Below are 23,407 nucleotides of genomic sequence, written 5' to 3'. Positions count from 1 at the left end.
GAGCTGGGGCTGCCCAGCCCAGAGAAGAGGAGGCTGGGGGGAGACCTGAGGTCTCCCGGAGGCAAGGGCAGCCGAACAGTGCTGCCACCGGCCAAGCTTTGTAAGATGGCTGTGCCTAAGGACAGGGTCACCTTGAGAACTTTCTTCCAGGCTGAATTCCAAGCCTACAGCTGAACTTCACGCAGGTGCTGAAGAAACAGAGAGGTTAAGCCAGGCCCCACATGGCAGTGCCTTGGGGCCTGCAGTGATGGTCCTGGGAGGCACTGGCTAAGATGTGATGGGGCAAGAGATACTCCTAGGGCTGCTGTGAAACAGCCTGCCATCAGGTAGGGAGAGGACACCGTTCAAGGTAAGGACCATGGCAGCCCTTCCTGCCATTTGGCTGTGCTGATGATGAGGATCTTCATCCCTGGGAAGCCCCTGAGGGCGCAGTACATGGGAAGGGCTCTGGGGCACTAAACCTCCTCCCAGCCAGGAGCCCCCTTGCCGTGCCCCTGGCACCAAGCACCAGCTTTAAAGAGTGAACTGCAATTTCCTCAGCTGGAAAATGTAGTTCCTTTGAGATGATCAGAAGACGTGCCACACCACGGGCTGGGAAGGTGCTCTGCAGCTTGCTGTAGGCTTGTGCTGACTTCCCGTGGGACGTTCCCATCGGTGCTGGCTGGCTCGCCTCAGCTGTTCAGCTGGGCAGGACCACAGAGACATGCCTGCAGAGGCCCAGACACAATTTTACCCTCTTCTCATCCTTGTTTGCTTCAGATGCTGAGACCCTGCAAGACGTTTCACTCCTCGCTAGCCTCTACAGCACATTTCACTGCTCAGGGAAGGCAGAAGAAAGACTTCAGTTAAATTCCACAGGCTGCAGATAAGGATCTTGTGTGCTAGGACTAGAAGCCAGCTTTTAAATAACACCCTCTAAGCAGAATTTTTCATAACCACTTAGAGCAGCACAGCTGTATTCAGAAAGACGTTCTCTTCATATCGAGCCCATCTCTTCTTTTGTCCCCTCTTCCCGCACAAACACTTTGTGGCAAGCTGCAGAGCACGGCTGAAGGGGAAAGCTAAGCCTACTTCAGACAAAATAGCACTTAAAGGCCTGATGCTGCTGTAAAGGCCAGAAATAAAAGCCTAACCGAGAGCTGTGATGTGCGAGGTGGCTCTATTCAACAAGTCACTCGGATATCCAGAAGCTGCACATGGATGTAAGTTATTTGAGTCCAAAAAGCTCAGACGGCCTCTAAGAGCAGAAAATGCTCCAGGCCCATTTGATTTTTTCTCCCTCTTTCTTTCGTGCTGGAATAACAAATGCAAAAACCCATTCAGTGAAAAGGCTGAATGCAGCAAACTTTCATCCGATGCTCAGAAAAGTGAAACGTCTGTTTGCTGGCACAGACCAAGGCACCAGCACCAAGAACAGCTGGCCTGCTGGGACCATGAACACCTATTTTCTCCCAGGTTCCTTCGTATTTTGGAGCTGCGTGATAGGTGAGCTCGGCTCGACAACGAAAACACCTATGAGAGGAAAGCGGAGCTGGAAAGATCATAGCAGGGACCCGGCAAACTCCTGGCTGGGATGACTTAAAGCCCAACTGGTTTTGGTTAGGAAACTGTGTCTCAAATGGGTCTTATGAGACACAGATGTGATGAGAAGCCAAAGCTCTGCTGTCTCCTGCAAAGGCTGGTGAAGCTGGGTAGTGAAGTGGGTGAGAACTGTTGACCTTCAGGCTTTGGGAGCAATCCTGTCCACCGCAGCACGGGGCTGGATCCGGGTTGTCCTGTCCCTGGATCTCCAGAGGAACGCTGCAGTTTCCTTGACGCTGGTGCCCAGCTTTGCAAACAGGCACACAGCTCTCAGATGGACGTGCCAAGGCCTTTGTGGCCAGTGATTTGAGTTTTCTGTCTCTTGTATGACAAGGGTTTGTCACAGGTTTGCTCTACCTCTGCCACATGAGTCCCATTCCTCGATGACCTGTCCTGCCCACGCATCCAAAACTGGCACATGCTCTTTCTGAGCTGGAAGAGTTATCTCCTGCAGATGAGTGCAGGCAAGCAAGCGAAAACGCTCTGCGTAGCCTTGCTCTCCTTCTACCTGTAAATCAGTTTCCAGCAGAAAACCATTTTTTCCCCTTGCTCAAAGCCACCAGAGGTGCTCTGTGGCAAGAAGGATCTCACCCTCCTTCCGCCCCGTCAGCAGCCCCATGAGCTGTGTGTGTCCCCTTCCGACCCCAGACCGCGTCTGCCGGCAGCAGCTTGGGCTGCAGGAACGTGCTGCTGCTCTTGAGCCAGCTGCCAGCCAGGTCCGGCAACACCGCTGCGGAACAAATCTTCACATGGCGTGGAAAAGAGAGATTTTAGTCTGGGAGTAAGGAAAAGGGATTCCACTGAGCGTGGAAAACTCCCAAGGAGGGGTTTCTTGCCTGGCAGCAAGGCTACGGGGCGGCAAAACGTGCCAGTGCGGGCTGATTCCTTCCGTCACGGCTGCATCGCCCACTGCTTCTGACTCCCACCTCATTTCTCGGAGCTAGCCTTATGACTCTCCACCTGCGTGTCAGAAGCAAGCTAATTTTCCACGAGGGATTAAGCGCCTGGTGTGACAAATGTACTTAAAGTCAGGCGGGGAGACTCCTCTGCAACCTGCAAGGCAGTGTTTAATAATTCTAACTGAGCGCCTGCCGGTGTGAGGGTGATGCAGATGATGCCGGCGTGGCTGGCTGTACTCCCCTGGGTCGGCACGGGCACCCGTGCGGCTTCATGGTCCCTCTGCTCTCTGTCGTGCACTGCCAGGGGCTGGAGGAGACGTCGTGCGGTTATGGTGTTGTGCAGCTATGCACAGCCCTTAGTGTCTCAGGAGCAACGTTGACAGCGGTTTTAAATGGAATTAATGAAAACATCTGAGCTTCCCTTTGTGTAATACAAACCCCGCTGCAACCAAATTTGAAATACCTCTCTGTGGGATGCCTCTCACTGTACCTCCCCAAAGAACAACTTCTGCAAAGGAAAGGGGTGAGAGAGAAATTCTGGCACTGTTCAAGGCTCCTGACATAACCTTTCCTCCTCCTGTCAGTGCTGGCTTTCCTGCAATGATTGCTGAGGTACTGGAGGACCAGCGGAGCGGGTTCCCTGGATTGCAATGCTAAGCTTGGGTGGGCTGGACAGGCCCCAAGCGTGCGTGTGAGCTGTGGCCGAGCGCGTCGGGCTGGAGCCGTTGCAATGCCTTACCCTCAGATGTCTGGAGGACCAGGGTCTTGCTGTACGGGCTGACTCCTGTTTTGTTGAAGGCTTTGACGCGTGCGCTGTACGTGCTGTTGAAGTGAAGCCCGTCCACCGTGCACATGGTCTCCTTGCCCACGTACACCTCCTGCAAAGCAAGCACAATTAGTGCCCAGACCACGGAGTCCCAGGGGTGGGAGAACGCACGGTGCTCTGCTACCTGGGGCAGACTTCCGAGCACCGGATATGGCTAAAACAAAGCAGAAGGACCCTATGGTTTGTTCCTTGACAATACTGCGCCATAAAACCAGTTTCTGTAGGGGAAAGATACGCTACTCATATACGACCAAGTCATAAGGCATCAATCCCAGCCAAGCTCCCACTGAATCCCGGAGAGGCTCCGCCAGAGAGAGGAATTTATACAGACTGAGCCTAGGACACAGAGATATCCTTACAGAAAACAATTTTCCATGCTCTTGGGTGGCAGGATCAAAGCATTCCTTGAAAGAAAACAAGGCGATCACACCAAACGGGCGCTGTGCAAGCAGGGACAGTGGTGAACAGGCCTACGGGCTACAGAAACCCACGGCTCCCAAAACATTGACTTGCATTTAGCAGATCCCAAGACAAAGCCCTGTTTGCTGCCCTTCGTGGAGCAGATGGAAGCGCTGGGCAGGCAGCTCGCCCGCGTGGGAAAGCTTCGCTGCCCCACTCCCACTCCAGAGCCTGCTGCGCTTTGCTGCCCGAGGTGACGGGGTGCTGCTGCTTCCAGAGCCAACACTTGAACCTGGCCCCTTCCCCGCAGGTGGGTGCATGTGCCCAGAGCTTACAGGGGTGCCTGCATGCTCCCCTGCACTGCAGAGCAGACATGATGGCTTAGAATCATAGAATCACAGAATGGTTTAGGTTGGAAAAGACCTTGAAGATCATCCAGTCCAACCATTAACCTAATACTACCAACTCCACCACTAAACCAATTAAGGGCAGAGGAGCAATTTCATGTTTCCTGGCTTGGTGGCTGGATTATTTTTTCATGAAAGTAAAAACTAGGAATCACTAAGGTTGGAAAGGACCTCTAAGATCATCAGTCCAACCATCAACCCAACACCCCCATGCCCACTAAACCATGTCCCAAAGTGCCACCTCTGCCCGTTTTTTTGAACCCCCCCAGGGATGGGGACTCCACCACCTCTCTGGGCAGCCTGTTCCAGTGCTTGACCACTCTTTCCATGAAGAAATTCCTCCTAATATCCAATCTAAACCTCCCCTGGCGCAGCTTGAGCCCATTTCCTCTGGTCCTCTCGCTTGTCACTTGGGAGAAGAGCCCGACCCCCCCTCCCTGCCCCCTCCTGCCAGGAGCTGCAGAGCGATGAGGTCTCCCCTCAGCCTCCTCTTCTCCAGGCTGAACACCCCCAGCTCCCTCAGCCGCTCCCCACCAGCCCTGTGCTCCAGACCCTGCCCCAGCTCCGCTGCCCTTCTCTGGACACGCCCCAGCACCCCAATGTCCTTCTTGTACTGAGGGGCCCAAAACTGGACACAGTATTCCAGGTGTGGCCTCACCAGTGCCCAGTACAGGATGATCGCTGCCCTGGTCCTGCTGGCCACACTGTTCTTGACACAAGCCAGGATGCTGTTGGCCTTCTTGGCCACCTGGGCACATTGCTGGCTCATGTGCAGCCGGCTGTTGACCAACACCCCCAGGTGCTTTTCGGCCAGGCAGCTTCCCAGCCACTCTTCACAGCTTCCATCCTTCCCAAGACCCTGAGCAGGGCTGGGAGCAGCCCAAGCCACAGCGGACCTGGGAACAGCGCTTGGGGTCAAGGAGCAAATGTAGGCGTCCCAATGAACCGAGTGAGATCGGTGATGGGACGCTAAGATGGCCCTGACCTACCTGGGCTCCAGCACCCACAGAGCTCTCCGGTAGCTGGCACCCCATGAGGGAGCACAGCTCCCACTTCACCACCCCAGGCTCACTGTAAGGAGTCCCTTTGTGGCTCGGTGTCCAAAGGCAGAGTCCTCTTGCCTCATGACACTGTCCCAATCTCTCCTGCCTGTTTGCGTGGGAGGTAGCTAACAGGCTGGGCTACACGCTGACCTGCTCTCAGCAGGGACTGTCACCTGTACGACAGTCGGCACTCCCAGCTCACTGGGCAAATCGCTGCCTGACACGGTTGGTGAACTCGCTGCTTTTGGGCAGGATAATGATTCAAGTGATTTGAGAAGCAAGCAACATTCCCCGTCGTGACACCAGCCGCATCCCATCGGCTGGAGCAGCCCTCTGCAACCCCAGCGGCAGGAACACCACGCACATCCGAGCCCCTTGCCACGGCTGGTGGGAGAAGACCGGCATCCTGTGGAATTGCCCTCACCTTGCCGGGGTGGCTGGGCTGAGCCTTGGTCTCCACGCACCCAGCCTCCTGCTCCCTTCTCTCTCCAGATCCCACCTGCATCCCCTCCTTTTCTGCCTCGACTCTGCTCTGGCTCCTGCCCGCCTGAGTTTCTTGTGGATGAATTCAGAAAATGCGATGGGCTGTCCCTGCGTCTGCTCTTGGTGGATGTGAACACGCCAGGATAATTATCAGCGTGTCGGATCAGAGAAAAATCATATTTTAATTGTGTAATTGCAGCAATTTAAAAGCCCTCAGGCCTTAAACACCTCTCCTTGCTGGCAGCTGGCAAACTACGAGTTTTTCATGGCAATTAGCATACCTTGCATGAAATATTTAGCAACCTAAAAAGATGGAGCTTCACATGTGTTCTTTGCATTCGCAAGTCATATCGGTCACTGGAAAGGTACTTCCACCCCCTCAAATAACCTTGCCCCACAAAAGAGCAAGGGGTTCCCCAGCAGTGAGTCTCATATTTCCAAGGAAGGAGGGGACTTGGAAAAAATCTGGGGAGCTCTTTGGTCACTTCATGGTGGGGCAATACTGGAACCAGGAGCAACACCTTGCCGCCGGGACTGGCTTCGTGCTCCAAGCACCTACCCTGAACTGGCCGCCGTTGCCGTCATCGAGCTCCAGGATGTAGCCTTCCACCTGCACCGTCGACAAGGGGGGCTGCTTCCAGGACAAGGTGGCACTGTTGTTGTGGGTGCAACATTCCTCTAGCTGCAGGATCGGGGGGGCCGGCACTGGGGAGGAAACTAAACACAAATTAGGGTAACCCTGGCTGCTAGCACCACAGAGGAGGAGCAGGGGGATAGCCGCGGCACGCACGTTTCAGCTGAAGCATGGAGGATGCATTTATGGCCTCAGAAGCCAGCATGGCACAAGGGATGTAACTGCGATCTTGTGGGTGTGCGGTGGGGAGGAAGCAGAAGGACCGTTCTCCAAACAAGCTCCATCAAATTTCTCCACTCCGCAGCCTGGTGAAGCTCAGATTTCCCCAGAGCTTCTCTGCTTTCTTCCTGTTTTCTAATGAATTTTGGTGAAATATGGCAGTGCAACAATATACCTGGCACAGACTGCCTGGACTCTTCACAGCAGCTGGTCCCAAACCTGGGACACCCTCCCAGACACACTCTGCAGAGCTGGCTGCACTCATAGAATCATAGAATCGTTTAGGTTGGAAAAGACCTTTAAGATCATCCAGTCCAACCATTAACCTAACACTGCCAAGCCCACACTAAACCAGTTAAGGGGAGAGGAGCAATTTCATGTTTCCTGGCTTGGTGGATGGATTATTTTTAATGAAAGTAAAACTAGGAATCACTAAGGTTGGAAAGGACCTCTAAGATCATCAGTCCAACCATCAACCCAACACCCCCATGCCCACTAAACCATGTCCCAAAGTGCCACCTCTGCCCGTTTTTTGAACCCCTCCAGGGATGGGGACTCCACCATCTCTCTGGGCAGCCTGTTCCAATGCTTGACCACTCTTTCCGTCAAGAAATTTTTCCTAATATCCAATCTAAACCTCCCCTGGCGCAGCTTGAGCCCATTTCCTCTCGTCCTATCGCTTGTCACTTGGGAGAAGAGCCCGACCCCCCCTCCTTGCCCCCTCCTGTCAGGCAGCTGCAGAGAGCGATAAGGTCTCCCCGCAGCCCCCTCCTCTCCAGGCTGAGCACCCCCAGCCCCCCCAGCCTGGCCCCGCAGCAGAGGGGCTCCAGCCCTCGGATCATTTTTGGGGCCTCCTCTGGCCCCGCTCCAGCAGCTCCGTGTCCTCCTTGTGCCGAGGGCCCCAGAGCTGGGCGCAGGGCTGCAGGTGGGGTCTCACCGGAGCGGAGCAGAGGGGCAGAATCCCCTCCCTCGCCCCGCTGCCCACGCTGCTGGGGATGCAGCCCGGGATGGGGTTGGCTTTCTGGGCTGCCAGCGCACATTGCCGGCTCATGTTCAGCTTTTCACCCCCCAGTACCCCCAAGTCCTTCTCCGCAGGGCTGCTCTCCATCCCTTCACCCCCAGCCTGTGTTGATGCCGGGGGTTGCCCTGACCCAGGTGCAGGACCTTGCACTTGGCCTTGTTGAACCTCATGAGGTTCACACACCTCTCCAGCTTGTCCAGGTCCCTTTGGATGACACAGGGGACATAAAGCACTGTCAGGGCTTTTTCTGCTCCAGCTGCTGTATTTGGGTATCTGCAGGTGTGTAACGGGGCCTGCTTCTATTCTGCAAAGCATGGAGGGGAGACAGCATGACAGGGAAGGGGGATGTCCACTGCCACATCCCATCCCATGGACAGGGAGAGCCCTCCCAAACCTCCTCTCAACAGAGCTGGCTCATCCTCCATCCTCATCCTCACTGCCTAAAGTCTGACAAGAGCCAGTGAAAAAAACACATGGAGAATCCAGACAAGATGTGGAGGAGCCACGGACGCCTGGGAGAACAAAGATGGACTTGCTGGCAAAGGTTCACCATTTACCACCTCCCACTGCGAATCCTCCACCTCCTGGGTCAGATCCTCAGCAGGAACCGCCAGGCTGAGGGCCTGGAGAAACCGAGGGGGGAAAGACCTGGCGTTACAGCTAACACAGCAGAAGGGATGCTGCTCCTGCCCAGCACGTGCTGGCAATGGATGTGGGATGCCCTGTACCTATTGCTCACCTCTGCTCTTTATCGAGACCTTTGGTGTTGCCCTGCCTCCCTCGGTGCTGCGAGACGTGTTTGGGATCCAAAACCAACCTCCTGCAAAGTCTATAAAACATCAACTTATTTCCACAGGGAGAGTGAGACGAGAGGACAGCCTGTGTCAGCTCTGTCCTGCCTCCACAGAGGAGGGCGGGCAGCTAAACTAGCAGCAGATTTGCTCTTGTTAATTAAAAATAACCCTCCGGGCTAAATTGAAAGAAGGCAGGGCAGGAACACGCTACCGTCTCCGTGACTTGTGTGTAAGCAAACCAGTAATACAGCCCTCCCTGGGTTTGGCTCGCCTGTCTATCAAAAAACATTACTGACACTTCAAATTAATGGCCTGGCTAACGATGAGCAACAACGAGCGCTCCCAGCAGCCGTGCCCAACGCACCCCTCTCGCTGCAGCAAATACCAGCAGGGCCATTAATTGAAGACACTCGTTATCGTTACAGAGGAAGCGTGTGGTCAACAGCCTTCCTGTGTCTGACCGCCGAGAAACGCTGGTGTGTGCAAATGGCTCCTGGGTCAGGAAATCCAGCCGTGATGGCAACGAAGAGCCATGCGAGACCCGCAGCTGGTGGCCTTTCCCCCAGGCAGCTCATTTGCACCAGCCGAAGGTACAGGCCTACGTTCAACGTCCTCCTGAGTTCCCTGCGTCACAGCCTATTTGCATCTTCTGTCGGCTTCCCAGGGCTTGCTGAGTTGCAAATTGCTCACAGGTTGCAGCGGCGCTCTGCTTCCTGCAAAGCGATGCAAATGCAGCGGCTCTCCGTGGTACGGGAGCGAGAGCACAGAGGGAACGGAGAACGAGGAGGAAATTAAAATTGAAACGAAGGTCTAAAACAACAGGGAGGAGAAGGGAGGGAGGAAAGACCTCGAGCTAAGCGGTGTCGCTCTTTGTGCCTTTGTGTTTGGAGGGACAAGGTGGCTGCCCACAGCAGGCAGCTCACTAGCTGGCCGGTGCCAGACGCTGCTCAGCGCTGAGCAAGCCAGCGTGTGTGAGCGGAGGTTTGGGAAGTGCCTTGTGCTGCTCCCAAGTCCCTGGTCCCAACCTCCACCAGCTGAGCAGGGAGCAGCCTGGCTCTCCTGGCACTGCAGAGCACTTTCTAAAGCACTGCCAGGCAAAACCAAGCTCCTGGCACCTCGATCTGGCACAAGGCTGCCCAGGGAGCAGAGACAGGGAGGCAGAGGGGTGCAAAAGACGCAAGAACGGGCACAACTCTGGGTCTGGGGTGCCCGACCTCGCTGGGAGCAGATGAGAAGCTGTCCTCTGCTGCCCCTTCCCTGTGATGAGTTGCACAGAAGCACTCAGCATGAGCAGGTTTTTGAAAGGCACTGGAAATATTCTTACCTTTCATCTGCACGAAGTCGAGCTGGTGGATGGACTGCAGCAGAGGGGCGTTGTCAAGGTTCAGGTCGAAGTCCGTGGTCATCCGGGGTGTGAGCGTCCCCTTTCCCCACTGGTCCTCGGTTAGGTGCACTCTCCTGATGAGAGCGTCGGAGATCTGGTGGCAAGGAGCAGCCTCAGCTACTGCGGGCCACCTGGGCTGTGTGCCGTGCCTTGTCCCTCCCCTGCTCTCCACCTTCCCTGCGCCTCCCAGGCTGCCACTTCTGTCCCTGACTGCCAAAGGCTGGGCCATCACCCGGGGTTTCTAGCATCACCCTTTGCTGCAGGCTGGGATTGCCAGAGGGACCCCAGGAGCTTTGGGGACTGTTTTCAAGGCAGGGCCTAGTACCAAAGGGACCAGCCCAGGAATGAAGGGTGGGATGCAGTTCTCAAGTGCTGTACGTCCGTCTCTCACTGGAAAACCACGGGACAGCACGTTACAATCACTGCTCCAGAGATACACCACCATCTGCTGCAACCCTCTATTCCTCCGGTCAAAGAAAGAAACGTCCCTGGGCTGGTTCTGCTTCTGTCCTGCCATGACTTGGAGGCGATGAGAGGTTGACCCTTGATTTTATGGCTGGAAAAGCTGGGGACATCATCCTTGGTGTAACTCCCCCAACTCTGCTGTGTTACCCCAGGGCCCTCGTCTGTGCAACGCCTTTCCCGCTCCCCTCGTAGCCCAGACGTGAGCAGCTCCACACCAACCTGCAGGAAGCCGCTGGGGTCGTTCTCCTTGATGACCTCCAGGCAGTACTCCATCAGGCCCGTGGTCTGGCGCAGCTTGACCGTGCAGTGAGAAATCTGGTCTCGTACCACCTGCAATGGGACAAAGAGACAAGCGTTGCTTGGAGCTGCGGCGTTTTGGGAGACGGGGAGCAAACAGGCTTCTGTGCTGCGTGGGCACAGGGACGGGGTCAGGGCAACGTGAAGGGAGGCAAAGACTCAAAGGAAGAGAAAAAGGCAGAACCGGCCAGGAGTCATACACCAAATTCCAGATCTTTGAAAACCTGGTGAACAACAAGAAGCCTTGTTTCACTCAAAATTACTAGCCCACGTAATTATTCAAAGCAGTAGGGCAGTTCCTTGCTCTGTCTTTAATTAAGCCAGCTTCCAAATGACAGCTTATGAACTCCATGCGAAGCAAATGCCTACCTCCATAGACACACAGGCCTCCGTGGGGCTGCCCTATCCATCCTCGGCGCGGAGCCGGGCTGTGGGCTTGGCTCTGGGGCAGCTGCACCCAACTGCCCTGGGTGAGGAGCGAGCCTGGTATTTTGGCATTTCCAAGAGGAATGAACGCACCGCCCTTCTGACTAATGATCTGTTTGAGATGCTCATCTGCCCATCAGCTGAGATGGACCGTGCTGCAGAATTGCCTCATTTTCTCCACCGGCTGCAGCGGGAGTCTGGGGATGAGCTCAGAGGGAGCGGTGTGCCAGTGAGAGGAGATAAATCCTGCACTCCTTGTGACAGGGCTCCCTACAGCATGCCAGGCTCTGCTTGGGGCTGCCCAGGCTGCATGCTAAAGCACGTCGTCTTGCACCCACAGATGCTTCCCGCAGGGGAATGCGTTTCAGCATCCCAGCAGTGGAGTACAACCAAGCGTGTGGTTTGGCCGGTGCCTGCGGGCTCTGCTGACCTTCCCTGAAACAGAGCGGGGAGGATGGGGTTCAGGCTCCGATACCACGAGGGTATCGGTATGTGACGGCTGGCTGGCCTCTCAGAGCAACTGCAAGGTGCTCCCTCACGCTGAATCCCCGCAGAAGGAGACGGTGCAGGTCCGCACCCGGCGTCAGCAGGATTTCTTCAGCAGAACAGACAGATGGACCTGGTGGTGGATGGGAGATTGGCAAAGCAGCTCAGGAAGAGAGATTTTATGCTTTAGAGGAACGTGCCCGTGGCAGATTTTTTTTTTTTTCCCCTGGAAGAGCTTTAAAGCTGTGTAAAGTTCTTCACTCTGAGTGAACAAAGCTATGCAGCTCTAGAGACCACAGCTATTCAGGATGTTCCAGGCAGAAAAGATGAGCTTCGCATCAGCAGCTGCAGTGTGATGGAAAAGACAGCAATAAGCAGCGATTAACGATTCTGAAGGCACAGTTGTGTCCTCAGCACCGCAGTCGGTGAATCCCAGCGCCTGTGTGCCCACTGCTCCATAGGCACAGCGGTGCCTGAAGGACCATCCCGGGCTGAGGAGCACCCCCTCCTGTGAGCATCCCGAGGGTCCAAAGGACCAGGAGGTGCAACGAAGCGCATGTCAGCCTCCTGCGGTGAATAAACCTGGGTTTCGAGGGGGGTGATGACTCCTGCAGGGCAATCAATCACATCGTGTGTTGCTTAATTATAATTTAATCACCTCTACTTCATCACCTAACAGGAAGAAACGCATCACCAGTCCTGCAGCTTGGGACAACATATCCGTGAAATGCTATGAAGCACTGCCCTAGCCAGCTCCTTTTATTTTTAGGGAGTTGCTCTTTGCAGAGCCACTCCTGAGATTCCTTTTTGCAATCCCAGCCTGATGTTTCCAGCCTGTGGCAAAGGGAGGCCGGAGCAAGCCCGGGTGCTGGGGAACCAGCGCACCCCATGTGCAGGGCGGAGAAGGCAGCAGGGGGAGCTCCCATATTGCTCCTCTAGACCCAGACGTGCGTACAGAGGCTTGCAGAGATGCTGGATCCTTCCAAGACGGGGCTAGCAAGCAGCATGATCGGCACACACTGGTTTTGGCCTCAAACTTAAGGGAAAACTTAATCCAGTGCCAGTTTCTAACACTTGAGTGCACTGGAATGGGTCTGCTGGGATGGAGCAGAGGCAGCAGCTAGTCCTGGAGATCTGGACTCCTACACTGATCTCTTCCGAAAGCGTGGGCAAGCCCCTGGGCTTCCTTTCTCTGTGGGGACGGTCAGCCTTTCAGGGTGGCATCCAGAAGGTGCAGCAGGGGTGCAAAGCCTTGCAGCAACCTGCAGCCCTGGCCAAGCAATGCAAAGCAGCCCTTTGCATTTGATCTCTTCCACCCAGAGAGAGGGTGCTGGGGGGTTGTTCCGCTCCCGCAAGGGTTGGCGGCCGTATGGATGTAGGATCTCTCAGCTGCAGACCGTGGTGTTACCACTGAGTGTGAGATCAGCCCAGCCTGCGGGCTCTAACCTTGCTGTTTGAGCGTATCCCAACTGCAACTGCCGAGCCAGAGCAAGGTTTTGCATTCCCTGCCTGCTGGGCTGCAGATAGGAGAGTGGGGAGCACACCCTGAATGCCCGGAAAAGCAACCTCCTTCTTTCAGGTGAGACCCCTCTCCGGGGAAATGCACATGCCACCAGGAAGACAGCAAAGATGGGATTGGTAAAACAATCTTCTTATCTTCTTTGCAGCTTAAAATCTCTGTCTGGTTTGCCCAGGATAATGAATTTGAGAGCCTCTCCCTGCCCGAGTAGATGCTTTCGAAGTATTACCAGCAGAATTGCCATCTGCTACCGCCAGACAGACGTGAGCCTCCAAGAAACAGCATTTGCTTGGCAAAGACAGGGATGGGTGTCCCAGGACAGCCCAGGACACTCGGCTGGCTCCCCCGGCACCCGTTTGGTCAAGAGATGGGGTTACCGGTGAGGCAAGGGGGCCTGCCACCACTGCTCCGGTGCCAGCGTGAGACCTGCGGGGCTTCCAGGTACTGGAAGGGAGGGAGCTGGGGCATGGGGATCTCAGCCCTGGCTTTGCATCTCTACCCTGCCCGCTCCCCGGCAGCAGGGTGAGGTGAGGCCAGCACCAGGCAGCTCCAGGCTGAGTAATTACCCAGCTTCCTGGCAGATTATCCCGGCTAATAAAGGTCTGGTCCGGAGTGGAAGTGCTTGCTGCAGGCTGCCACCGAGACTACGTAAATCTTTATGCATGTGAGTGTAAACTGAGATACAAGAAATTCCATTTAAATGTAAGTAAAAGCTTTTTTTTCCCATAAAGGTCATCCAAGACCAGAACAGCGAGGCTGTGGAGTCTCCAGCCTTGGAGACAATCATGGAATCGTTTGGGTTGGAGAAGACCTTTAAGATCATCCAGTCCAACCATTAACCTAACACTGCCAAGTCCACTACTAAACCAATTAAGGGTAAAATAATAATTAATTCCATGTTTCCTGGCTTGGTGGCTGGATTATTTTTTAATGGAAGTAAAACCCTGACTGGAGGCAGCCTGCTCTAGGTGCTCAGAAACTGCACCCAAAGCAGCGGCTGTGGCTCCGTCCCAGCCCAGACCCTTAGCCCCAGCGATCCTGCCCTTCTGCAACTCTGATCCCCTTCGGGGCTCCAGAACCTCTTCATCTGGAGAACTAAAGCATGAAACAGCAGTTTTAATTGCAGCGTCTACACAGCAGGCAAGCCAACATGACCCAAGGGCTGGAGCCCCTCTGCTGCGGGGCCAGGCTGGGGGAGCTGGGGGTGCTCAGCCTGGAGAGGAGGGGGCTGCGGGGAGACCTGAGTGCGGCCTGGCAGTGCTGAGAGGGGGCCCATAGGAAGGGTGGGGGCAAGCTTTTTAGCAAGGCCTGTTGTGACAGGACAAGCAGTAATGGATTTAAACTAAAGAAGAATAGATTTAGACTGGATATAAGGAAGAAATGTTTTACGCTGAGGGTGGTGAGGCACTGGCACAGGTTGCCCAGAGAGGCGGTCGATGCCCCATCCCTGGAAACATTCCCGGTCAGGTTGGACGGGGCTCTGAGCACCCTGGGCTGGCTGGAGATGTCCCTGCTCATGGCAGGGGGTTGGGCTGGGTGGGCTCTAAAGGTCTCTTCCAACTCAAAGCATTCTGTGATTCTATGATTCTACGACAGCAGAAATCCACGTTTCCCTTCACCACCAACCAACTGTTTTCAAGGCAAGACGAGGGATCTTTGGTTGGGACCTAATGGGGCTTCGTGGCTTTACAGCTTCTGCGCTCCGTGCAAGAGAAATGGGACACAGACAGGAACAGCAAGACTCTGTCAGCCGCTTTGATGAGAGAAATCAAAGGTTTTAAAAATAAGACATAAACATCTCCCACACCTTTGACAGCACCAGTGGGGCCAGCAAAACCCACAAGTTTCCCATATGGCCTTAAGCATCCTGTGGTTGCTCATGCATCAGAGATTTCCACTCCCTGGGGTACCTCAGCTCCTGTTACCCCAGTAATGAAGAGCAAAATTTGTAAGTTCCTCAAGCCTTTAACTCGTGCAAGCAAATGAGGCTGTGCTGGGCTGAGGGGCAGCCTCAGGAGGCCTCAAAAGGCGTGCAGTATTCACCAGATCGCCAGGAAAACCAGGCTGCCATGAATTCTGCCTGGAGGTAGACAGTTTACAAACCTTTTCTGAAACAATGCGGGTAACACACCTCGCTGAATGGTGGCATCTTCTGGGAAAGGGCTAATGGCTCAGCTGGCGAGGGGATTTGGGCAGCTCCGTACATGTTTGTGGTCGTTTTTATCAAATGCCTTTTTTTCCCTTTAGGTACCAGAGGAGGCAACAGCCAGAACCCGGCTGCTAATTACAGACTATAAAAAGGACTTTTGCTGTGCACTCACAGCAGTTTGCTACTACCTTAAAATAGGAAATGTATTTCAAGAGCTTTCCTTCCCTGTAAGATGACATTAACTATAATTTACATTTTAATACAGCTCCTAGAAGGCAATAACATCTACACTCATCTCTACTTAAATGTCTTCCTCACCTTCCTCCTCTTTTTAGTTCTTGGGTAGATAACCGGTTTTCAAGGCACTCAACCTCACTTGAACCTCGTCTCCACAGCACCTGGGACGCGTGCTGCCGGGGATGTCACGTGGAGGACACAGAACCTCCTCACCCCGGGCACGCCGAGGCCGGGGTACGGCCACCTGCACGGCCGCGGGGACGGAGGGTGATGTTACGGGGAGCGGTGCTGCTGTGCTTCGCCGCAGCGCTGCAAACCCAGATGGAAAAATCCCAGATGGAAAAATCCCTGGGACAGATCCCAGCAGCTTGTTTGTGCCGAATCCCACAATCACACGTCCTCTGAGCAGAGCATCTCCAGGTGGATGTTTCCATGGTGACTTGCGTCTTGCTACTGGGAGAGGAGGCTCAGGCCGGAGCTGGGAAAAGCAGAGCTGCTGTGTTAACAACACCGTGTGATGCTGGCAGCGGCACGTCCCGGAGGCTTGCACAAGCCCGTTTTGATCAAAGGCACCAGCAAGCAGCGGAAGGTGCGATATGGAGAGCTGGTCTCCAGTGCAGAGCCACTGGAGAACATGGCATGTGGACAGATGCTATGGAGGACAGACTTGATCCAGCTCTTCAGTAAAACGAGTGGAAAGCTTGAGGGACACCACAAAACCAGAGGCATCCCCTGCAGCCCGATCACAGCTCTGCAGAGCTCCTCAGTGCCCAGCTCCTGGTGCCAATGCCCTTCCCAAGGTGCGCAGACACTGCGGCTGGAGGAAAATAATGCAGAATATGGAGGGATTTGTAACGGAAAGCAGCATCTTTGGGAAATGATCGGCATTGGTATCAGCATCTTTGGGAAATGATGCACCTCATGATGAGCTCATGTGACCTGCATGTCCTGTCTGGTGTTTCATACAGAAATGGTACGGTACGGGAAACAAAATCTGTTCTTCTGTCCCGTTTCTCATCCTTTCACACCAGTCCTGATCACCAGTGACCTAATCCAATGGGGGACACCAAGTTCCCTTGGGCTTCCTGGAAAATCCTGACTGTAACCCCTGAAGAAGGGTCCTGGACCAGCAATTCATTTCTGGAGATCCGGCGGTACAAACAGGAGCCCTTGGTGAGAATTTCCTATATAATTAGCTCCCCTGGGAAATGTGACAACCGCTGTTTGCCTGCAAGGGCTCTGCAGCCAAAACACCATGGCGAAATCCCAGGGCAAAGGCACCCCACGACCTGAAGGCCAGAAGGCCAGAATTGTCCATGACTGCCGAGAGCTTAAAGGAGGCACAGACAGAGCTCAGTCCATGTGTACTGTGAATTAAGGAGAGATTTCTTTCTGGGACAACACTGCAGGGAAGCCTCTATGTCCCCTGCTCAAACTGGCCCGTGCTGTAGGGCATCTTCCCTTGAAAACCAGGGCCAGCAATGACGAGTAGGACAGACAAGGACATCTGCCCCGGAGGTGGAGCGGGCACCTGGCCCCACTGCTCCTCCAGATGCTATTTTTTTTAAAGCCCTTGTTCTTAATCTGAATCCAAGTGTAGGGGGAAGTTGGGGAAAGCCAGGGAAACATCCCTTCCAAGTTCATTTCCTCCCAGACCTCTCCCCCTCCGGAGCAATTAACATTGGCCCACAGGCAAACCTGGATTTGTGCCTGCCTCCATGAAATATGTGTCAAGCCAAAGTAGGTCAGTCCCGAAGTCGAGCCAAGCTCAACTCCGGGCGCCACACGGGAATGGGAACTCGGGTTCCCCGGTGAAAGGCGCCTGCGGCACCGCGCCAGCGGGCAGGCTCTGTCCCTCTGTGCCTCTCCTCCTCGCTCACACGGTGCCACACCGTGCCACGATGGCCAACCTCCCAGCCCACGGAGAGGTCGGCTGCAGCCAGGGCGCTGCGGCTCCGTGCCAGCTGCTGGAGCAACTGGTTTGGATCTGAAAGGGCTCCTGGGTGGCACAGTTAAGTTTCACTGGCCAATCTATCTGCTCATCTCCTCCTCAGCTGACTTGCTCTGGGGACACAGCAGTGGCAGGTGGACATGCGGGCCAGGCTAGGATGCTCTGGACTGGTCTCCTATGGGAGGGGGTGAAGCTATCACTGCAAGCCAGCAGCCAATGTTGTCCTGTCCTAATGTGAACATAGAATCTTAGAATCACAGAATTGTTTAGGTTGGAAAAGACCTTTAAGATCATCCAGTCCAACCATTAACCTAACACTACCAACTCCACCACTACACCAATTAAGGGCAGTCATAATTTCATGTTTCCTGGCTTGGTGGCTGCATTATTTTTAATGAAAGTAAAAACTAGGAATCACTAAGGTTGGAAAGGACCTCTGAGACCATCAGCCCAACCATCATCCCAACACCACCATGCCCACTAAACCATGGCCCTAAGCACCACATCTATGCCCGTTTTTTGAACACTTCCAGGGATGGGGACCCCACCACCTCTCTGGGCAGCCTGTTCCAATGCTTGACCACTCTTTCTGTCAAGAAATTCCTCCTAATATCCAATCTAAACCTCCCCTGGCGCAGCTTGAGCCCATTTCCTCTCGTCCTATCGCTTGTCACTTGGGAGAAGAGCCCAACCCCCCCTCCCTGCCCCCTCCCGTCAGGCAGCTGCAGAGAGCGATGAGGTCTCCCCTCAGCCTCCTCTTCTCCAGGCTGAACACCCCCAGCTCCCTCAGCTGCTCCCCATCAGCCTTGTTCTCTAAAGCAAGGCCCATGGCCTCGCAGCAGGACCCACCATGGGTCCAAATTCAGTGCAAAGTGCATGCCAGGGCACATGTAGGAAGAGGCAGCATCGAGCACGCAGCACATTGCTGCGGACGGGGCAGGCAGAGGTGGGGAGGTGGCCCCTCTGCTGCAGAGTCTCACACCCTGCACACCATCCCTTCTGACATCCCTCCTGGAAGGATTCCCGCTCCCTCTGCAATGCCTCCAGTGCTCCAGAGCCTCGGGGAGAAAGCTGGGGGCTTTGTTATCCCCCTGCAGCCAGCCCCAGCCTTGGGCAGTGGGGGTGATGTCCCGCCGGGAGGCAGCTGCTCCAGGCACAATGCTGCTCCCTTTTCATGTCTCGTTGCGTTCCCCTGACCCTTTGAGCGAGGCCAGCCCGGCCCATGGCCAGCTGGAGCCGCAGGTGCTGCCTTTTATAGAATCATAGAATCGTTTAGGTCAGAAAAGACCTTTAAGATCATCAAGTCCAACCACTAACCTAACACTGCCAAGCCCACCACTGAACCATGTCCCAAAGTGCCACATCTACATGTCTTTTAAATACCTCCAGGGATGGGGACTCAACCAATTCCCCAGGCAGCCTGTTCCAGTGCTTGATAACCCTTTTGGTGAAGAAATTTTTCCTAATATCCAATCTAAACCTCCCCTGGCACAACCTGAGGCTTTTTCCTCTTGTCCTAAAGGCCATGATTTCCTTTATCCAAGGGGTTCCTCCGAGGGAGCAAAGGGGAAACAGCCCCATGCGGCAATGACCTGGGCGCTGCAGCTTGCGAAAGCACGCAAGACCCTCTCTGTCCCTGTCCCCAGGGCAGAGGGGACGGACGTGCCTTCACCCAGTGTTGTGGGCTGATTTTAACAGCGTCCAGTCTGAAACCCAGGTGCTGTTTCTTCTTTTAAGGGCCAGGCCTACCTAATGAGAAAGCCTGGCTGGTAACAAGGGTGGACGGGGGTGGGATGTACATGCTGGGGGGATAGGCAATGCAGTAAGAGCAAGCCGTAGGATGCAGTTCCCTTCCTCCAGCCAAAAAGTGAAAGGCCTCCGTGGGTTGTGCTGAGCAGGGAAATTGCTTTGTGCTGCCTGGCTTTGTGAGAGTTTAATTAACCGTGCCCTGAAGGGGAAAAGGGACAGAGAGCCCACCGGGCAGTGGGGGTCCTCTCTGCGCCTAGAAGACAGCCTGGCGGCATGGCACGCCTGTTTGCGGTTGCGCTTTATTGTCGGACGCTGAGCACTGATGCTGGGCTCGGTCCTACAAAGCTGCTATTGTCCATCTCCCGATGGAAACACTCACAAGCCCTTGCGTGGCGGTGCCCATCGTCTCCAGACAGATTGGAGACTGGTGGCTTCCTCCCTCATTTTAGGCAGGTCCAGGAATCCCTTTCGGAGCCTCCTGGATGGCCTGAAGCAAGACCAGGGGGATGGAAATGGAGCCAGAGAAGAGATACAGATGTTTCTAGCCCAAACACTGAAATGCCCTTGAAAGAGGGACCCTGGAAGTACGAGGGGATGGTGTGAAATGCTTCAGCTGGCCCATTATCAGTGATGGCCAGGGTGCAACCCAGTCCAACAGGTACTGGGCACTGCTACACCCACTCCACCGGTCCCTGGTGAGATTTGGCCCTTTGCTTCCCTTCTGAGCCCCAAACCAGCTGAAAAGACGCAGTGTAGTGTCTGCAGGAACGACACAAGCCAGGACCAGGACCGTTTTCACAGCTGACCTCAACACTCACGTCTAGAGCTGCATCTCAGCTCCCCCAATGCCAACAATTCACCTCTCAGTGCAACCATCACCCTGAGGCCATGAGGTGCTCACCAAGCACAGAAAACAGCCCAATTCCTGCTCCTGCCTGATGACAAAACTGCCATCTCATGACACCAAGTGCCCCAGGACTTCAGCTGAAGCCAGCAGAAGTTACAGGCACTCAGCATCCTGCAGGATCATGCAAGTAGCTCGGAAGCAACGTGGGGAATGAACAAGGTCCTTTTCCAGCCTGTGGATGCTGTAGACATGGCTCTGCTGACCTAATGACTACGATTTGGCCCAGTAACGGGATAATTCAGTGGGAACCACAGTGCTTTGCTCAGGGCCAGTCATGCTGGGAGTGGGCTGGGCATCTGCAGCAAAAGGGAATTCAGCTAATGTGAAAAGCAAGAAGAGTGGCTTCCCAGTGACCTCCCCACTCCTCCCGCGGCGTTTCACCCCAACAAATAGCATCACGGTCCTCGTCCCCGTTGGGTGCCAACCCTGCAGAAAGCTCTCTGACCACCCCAGCCGGTGGGTAGGGGCTCACCTTCAACTTGTGCTCGTGCTCTTTGTTGACCCGGGAGAGCAGCTGGGCTTTCCTTCTGTTGAGGGCGTCGATGAGGGCGTCACACTGGGCTACCAGGCAGGCCTCGAACTCCACGCTGTTCTCCTGCGGGTCAAGAGCAGAGCATCGCAGCCTAGGACACGTCTCTATTTCAATTGGGAAACCTGATTTTTTTTAATGATACCACATGGGCCATTTTTATATGTGCAGCTGCACCACCCCAACACACAAATCCGTACCATTAGCGCATGGGGTGCTTACACCTTTGGCTCATGGCAAATGCGGCGGTGGCAGGTGAGCAACAGGTTTGGTCTATCCTTCCACATCCTTGGATCTGCCTACGGCAGAGATGGGAAGGGCTGGGGTCTCTGCTGCTCACTCCCTGACACAGGCAGCTTTGGCAGCAGCAGTTTTTGGGAGGGCTGCAGGGGGTAATATGAAAAGGCAGGTGCTAATTGTGGGCCCCTTTGGGAGAGCACCCACCAAACCAAGCTGGGGTGATGGGGCAGAGGACTGCAGGGAGCAGCTCATCCCCGTGGGAAGGGGCTGTTCCTCGGCTAGGAGACACAGTACCTGGATTTGCTGCACCATGTTGCGGAGTTGGACCAGGAACTCTTTTGCTTCCTTGGCTCTGTCTGACAACCCGTTCAGGGCCTGGGAAAGCTGGCTCTGTAGGGGGAAGAAAGAGCAGGGTCATTTCCATGTCCTGGACTCATCCTTGGGCTGGAGGAGCTGCTGCGTGCGTGATTTGGGCTGGGGATGGACTGCAGCCCAGCGCTGCCTTCCCCAGGTGCGCAGCCTTCAGCAACCCGCCGAGGTGTCCTGCCCCTGCTGCCCTGAGGGTAAGGAGAGGAAAAGGAGGGTTAGCCATCAGCACGGATGCCCTGGGTTTGGGAAGCAGATATTCAGTGTCCACCTCCTCCGCAGGCTTCCCTGGGTGATCAGAGAAAAGCCACATCCATCCTGGGTCTCCAAGTGAGCCGGTCGATACCTGCCCTGGATCCGTGCTCTCCAGGGAGCCAGACATCAAAAATCCTGTAGGATCTGACCCATGTCTGCTGAAGATGATTAGCCAAAGGGCACAGGTCAGGCCACCTGAACCAGACTGCCAATTTCCCAATCCCTCCTGAAAGCTAAGGTAAAGCAGGGTTCTCTACCACCATGCAAAATACTGACTGCCCCTTCCTCCTCCGGTGCTAAGGGTGGGAGCGCGTGCCCGCAGCTGAGCTGAGCTGCATAACACGGTAATAACGATTATGTCTTGTGCTTTTTCATTTTCCTGGCACTTTCCAGACATTAACTCGGGAATCTTCCGCTTTTGCCATGATTTCAGTAAGAGTTATTATCTCAAGAGCTGGGCAAATCACCCGCGACAATTTACCTCTGGGAGAGATTTTGCCTCTTTGGTGGGCTGCAAAAAGCCTGCAAACACCACGCAGGTTCTGAGGCGTGATCTTTCTTTGTGGCGGACACAGAAGGGGGCCCAGGAGATGGCTGATGTCCCCAAATATCCAAAAACCTAATGTGACCATCCCTGCTGTGGTCAGGACGCTGGCACCGGGCTGGCACCTGCCCCGTGTGCCGTGTTCCCCCGGGCACCGGCGCGGGGAGAGGGAGGAGGCGAGATGGGAGAGGGGAGCAGGGGGAGTGATGGTGGGGAAGGGACACGAGGTCACCGGAGCGCAGCGCCCGCTGAGATGGTGCTGGGCTGAAATCGAGAAAAAAAAGAATAAAGAATTGCTGCCGAAGAGACGAGGTAGCGAACAAATGGCAACCATTTAATGGCCCAGAAAATGACCTTACTGCTGCTTCCCCAGGAGATGTTAATATAACCCTAGCGATTTCTGCATTTCCTTTGTAATTTATTGTGCCCGAGTCATTAGGATGTGGAGCTAATCAGCGAATGCATCTCTCATAAAAATGGGATTGCTAAGTCAGCTCAGCAGGGCCTCCCCGTCTCTCCTCCCTCCCCTCCCCGAGCAAAGGCTGGAGGAGAGCCGAGGTCGGAGCCCGAGCCGCTCCCCGCAGCGCTGGCAGCCCCACGCGCCGCAGGGATGGCCCAGCCCTGCCTCGTCCTCTCCGCTGTGCCCCTGCAAAAGCCTCCATCGCCCTGCCCCACGCTTGCCCTCCGCTGCCCACACACGGCTCCAGCCCTCCCAGATTTAGAAAGATGTCTTAAGCCCGGCAAGGTGGTTTGCGGAGAACCGAGCGCTGCAGGGCCCTGGTCTTTGGTAACGCAGGCAATTAATAGAGAAAATCAGTGGGAGTTTATGTTTACAAGCTCCTCATTAAAATTGCAGCATGGTGGGATTTTTTCCTTTAATAAAGTCTTTGGGAGGCTTTTTTTGCTATCAACATACGTTTCAGAAAGGGGATCTTTATATCAACACAACTCTTTTGAGGCTTTCCTAATGGGAAAGCATTTTAAATGTGCTCATAAAATTTAATAAGAGCTCTGCAATGCCAGTGTGCACTGTCCATGTGCAGCTCCTTCACCCCGGACACCCCCAGTCCCACAGCACAACGGCTTCCACGGCGCAGCCACAGAAAGTCCGAAAAAGATGGTCCATCTCCTTCAGAGCCTCCCTCCTCGAGGTCTCACACCGCATCCCCCCCCCCGCCCCCACCTCAGCCCTTCCCTCTGCTCGAGATGTTCTCAATGCCACCAGTGCCTGCGAGCAAGGGGAAGCTTTATGAACTAGTCGGGAAACCTTATTTTTTCCATAATCATAAGGTTGATGAGGTGCACAGTGGACACCCTGCCCCATCCCTTGTCCCTGGCATGGAGATTGGGGTGCTGACACTGGCCTGCCCAGCTCACCGTGATGTGCAGCGAGAGCTAGCATCGCCTGCGCAAAGCTGTGATTCTGTGCTGGGGCAGGGTCTGGAGCACAGGGCTGGTGGGGAGCGGCTGAGGGAGCTGGGGGTGTTCAGCCTGGAGAAGAGGAGGCTGAGGGGAGACCTCATCGCTCTCTGCAGCTCCTGGCAGGAGGGGGCAGGGAGGGGGGGTCGGGCTCTTCTCCCAAGTGACAAGTGATAGG

At 54.9% G+C, this 23,407-nt stretch overlaps 1 protein-coding gene across 2 annotated transcripts in view; it reads right to left on the bottom strand.

Moving 5' to 3' along the window:
* Positions 1-23,407, bottom strand: part of TRIM9 (tripartite motif containing 9) — a 75,939-nt gene that overhangs the window by 10,427 nt on the left and 42,105 nt on the right. For both annotated transcript variants that reach the window (XM_075712140.1, XM_075712142.1), the window contains exons 2-7: positions 20,940-21,035; positions 20,349-20,471; positions 10,375-10,485; positions 9,631-9,784; positions 6,198-6,355; positions 3,220-3,358 (exon numbers count right to left, since the gene is read on the bottom strand). In XM_075712140.1, coding sequence (XP_075568255.1) covers positions 3,220-3,358; positions 6,198-6,355; positions 9,631-9,784; positions 10,375-10,485; positions 20,349-20,471; positions 20,940-21,035 — 781 coding nt within the window. The remainder of the gene's footprint in view (positions 1-3,219; positions 3,359-6,197; positions 6,356-9,630; positions 9,785-10,374; positions 10,486-20,348; positions 20,472-20,939; positions 21,036-23,407) is intronic.

The sequence above is a fragment of the Pelecanus crispus genome, chromosome 6, assembly GCF_030463565.1.
Source record: "Pelecanus crispus isolate bPelCri1 chromosome 6, bPelCri1.pri, whole genome shotgun sequence".
NCBI classification, from domain to species: Eukaryota; Metazoa; Chordata; class Aves; order Pelecaniformes; family Pelecanidae; genus Pelecanus; species Pelecanus crispus.
This window is presented reverse-complemented; position numbering and strand designations above follow the sequence as displayed.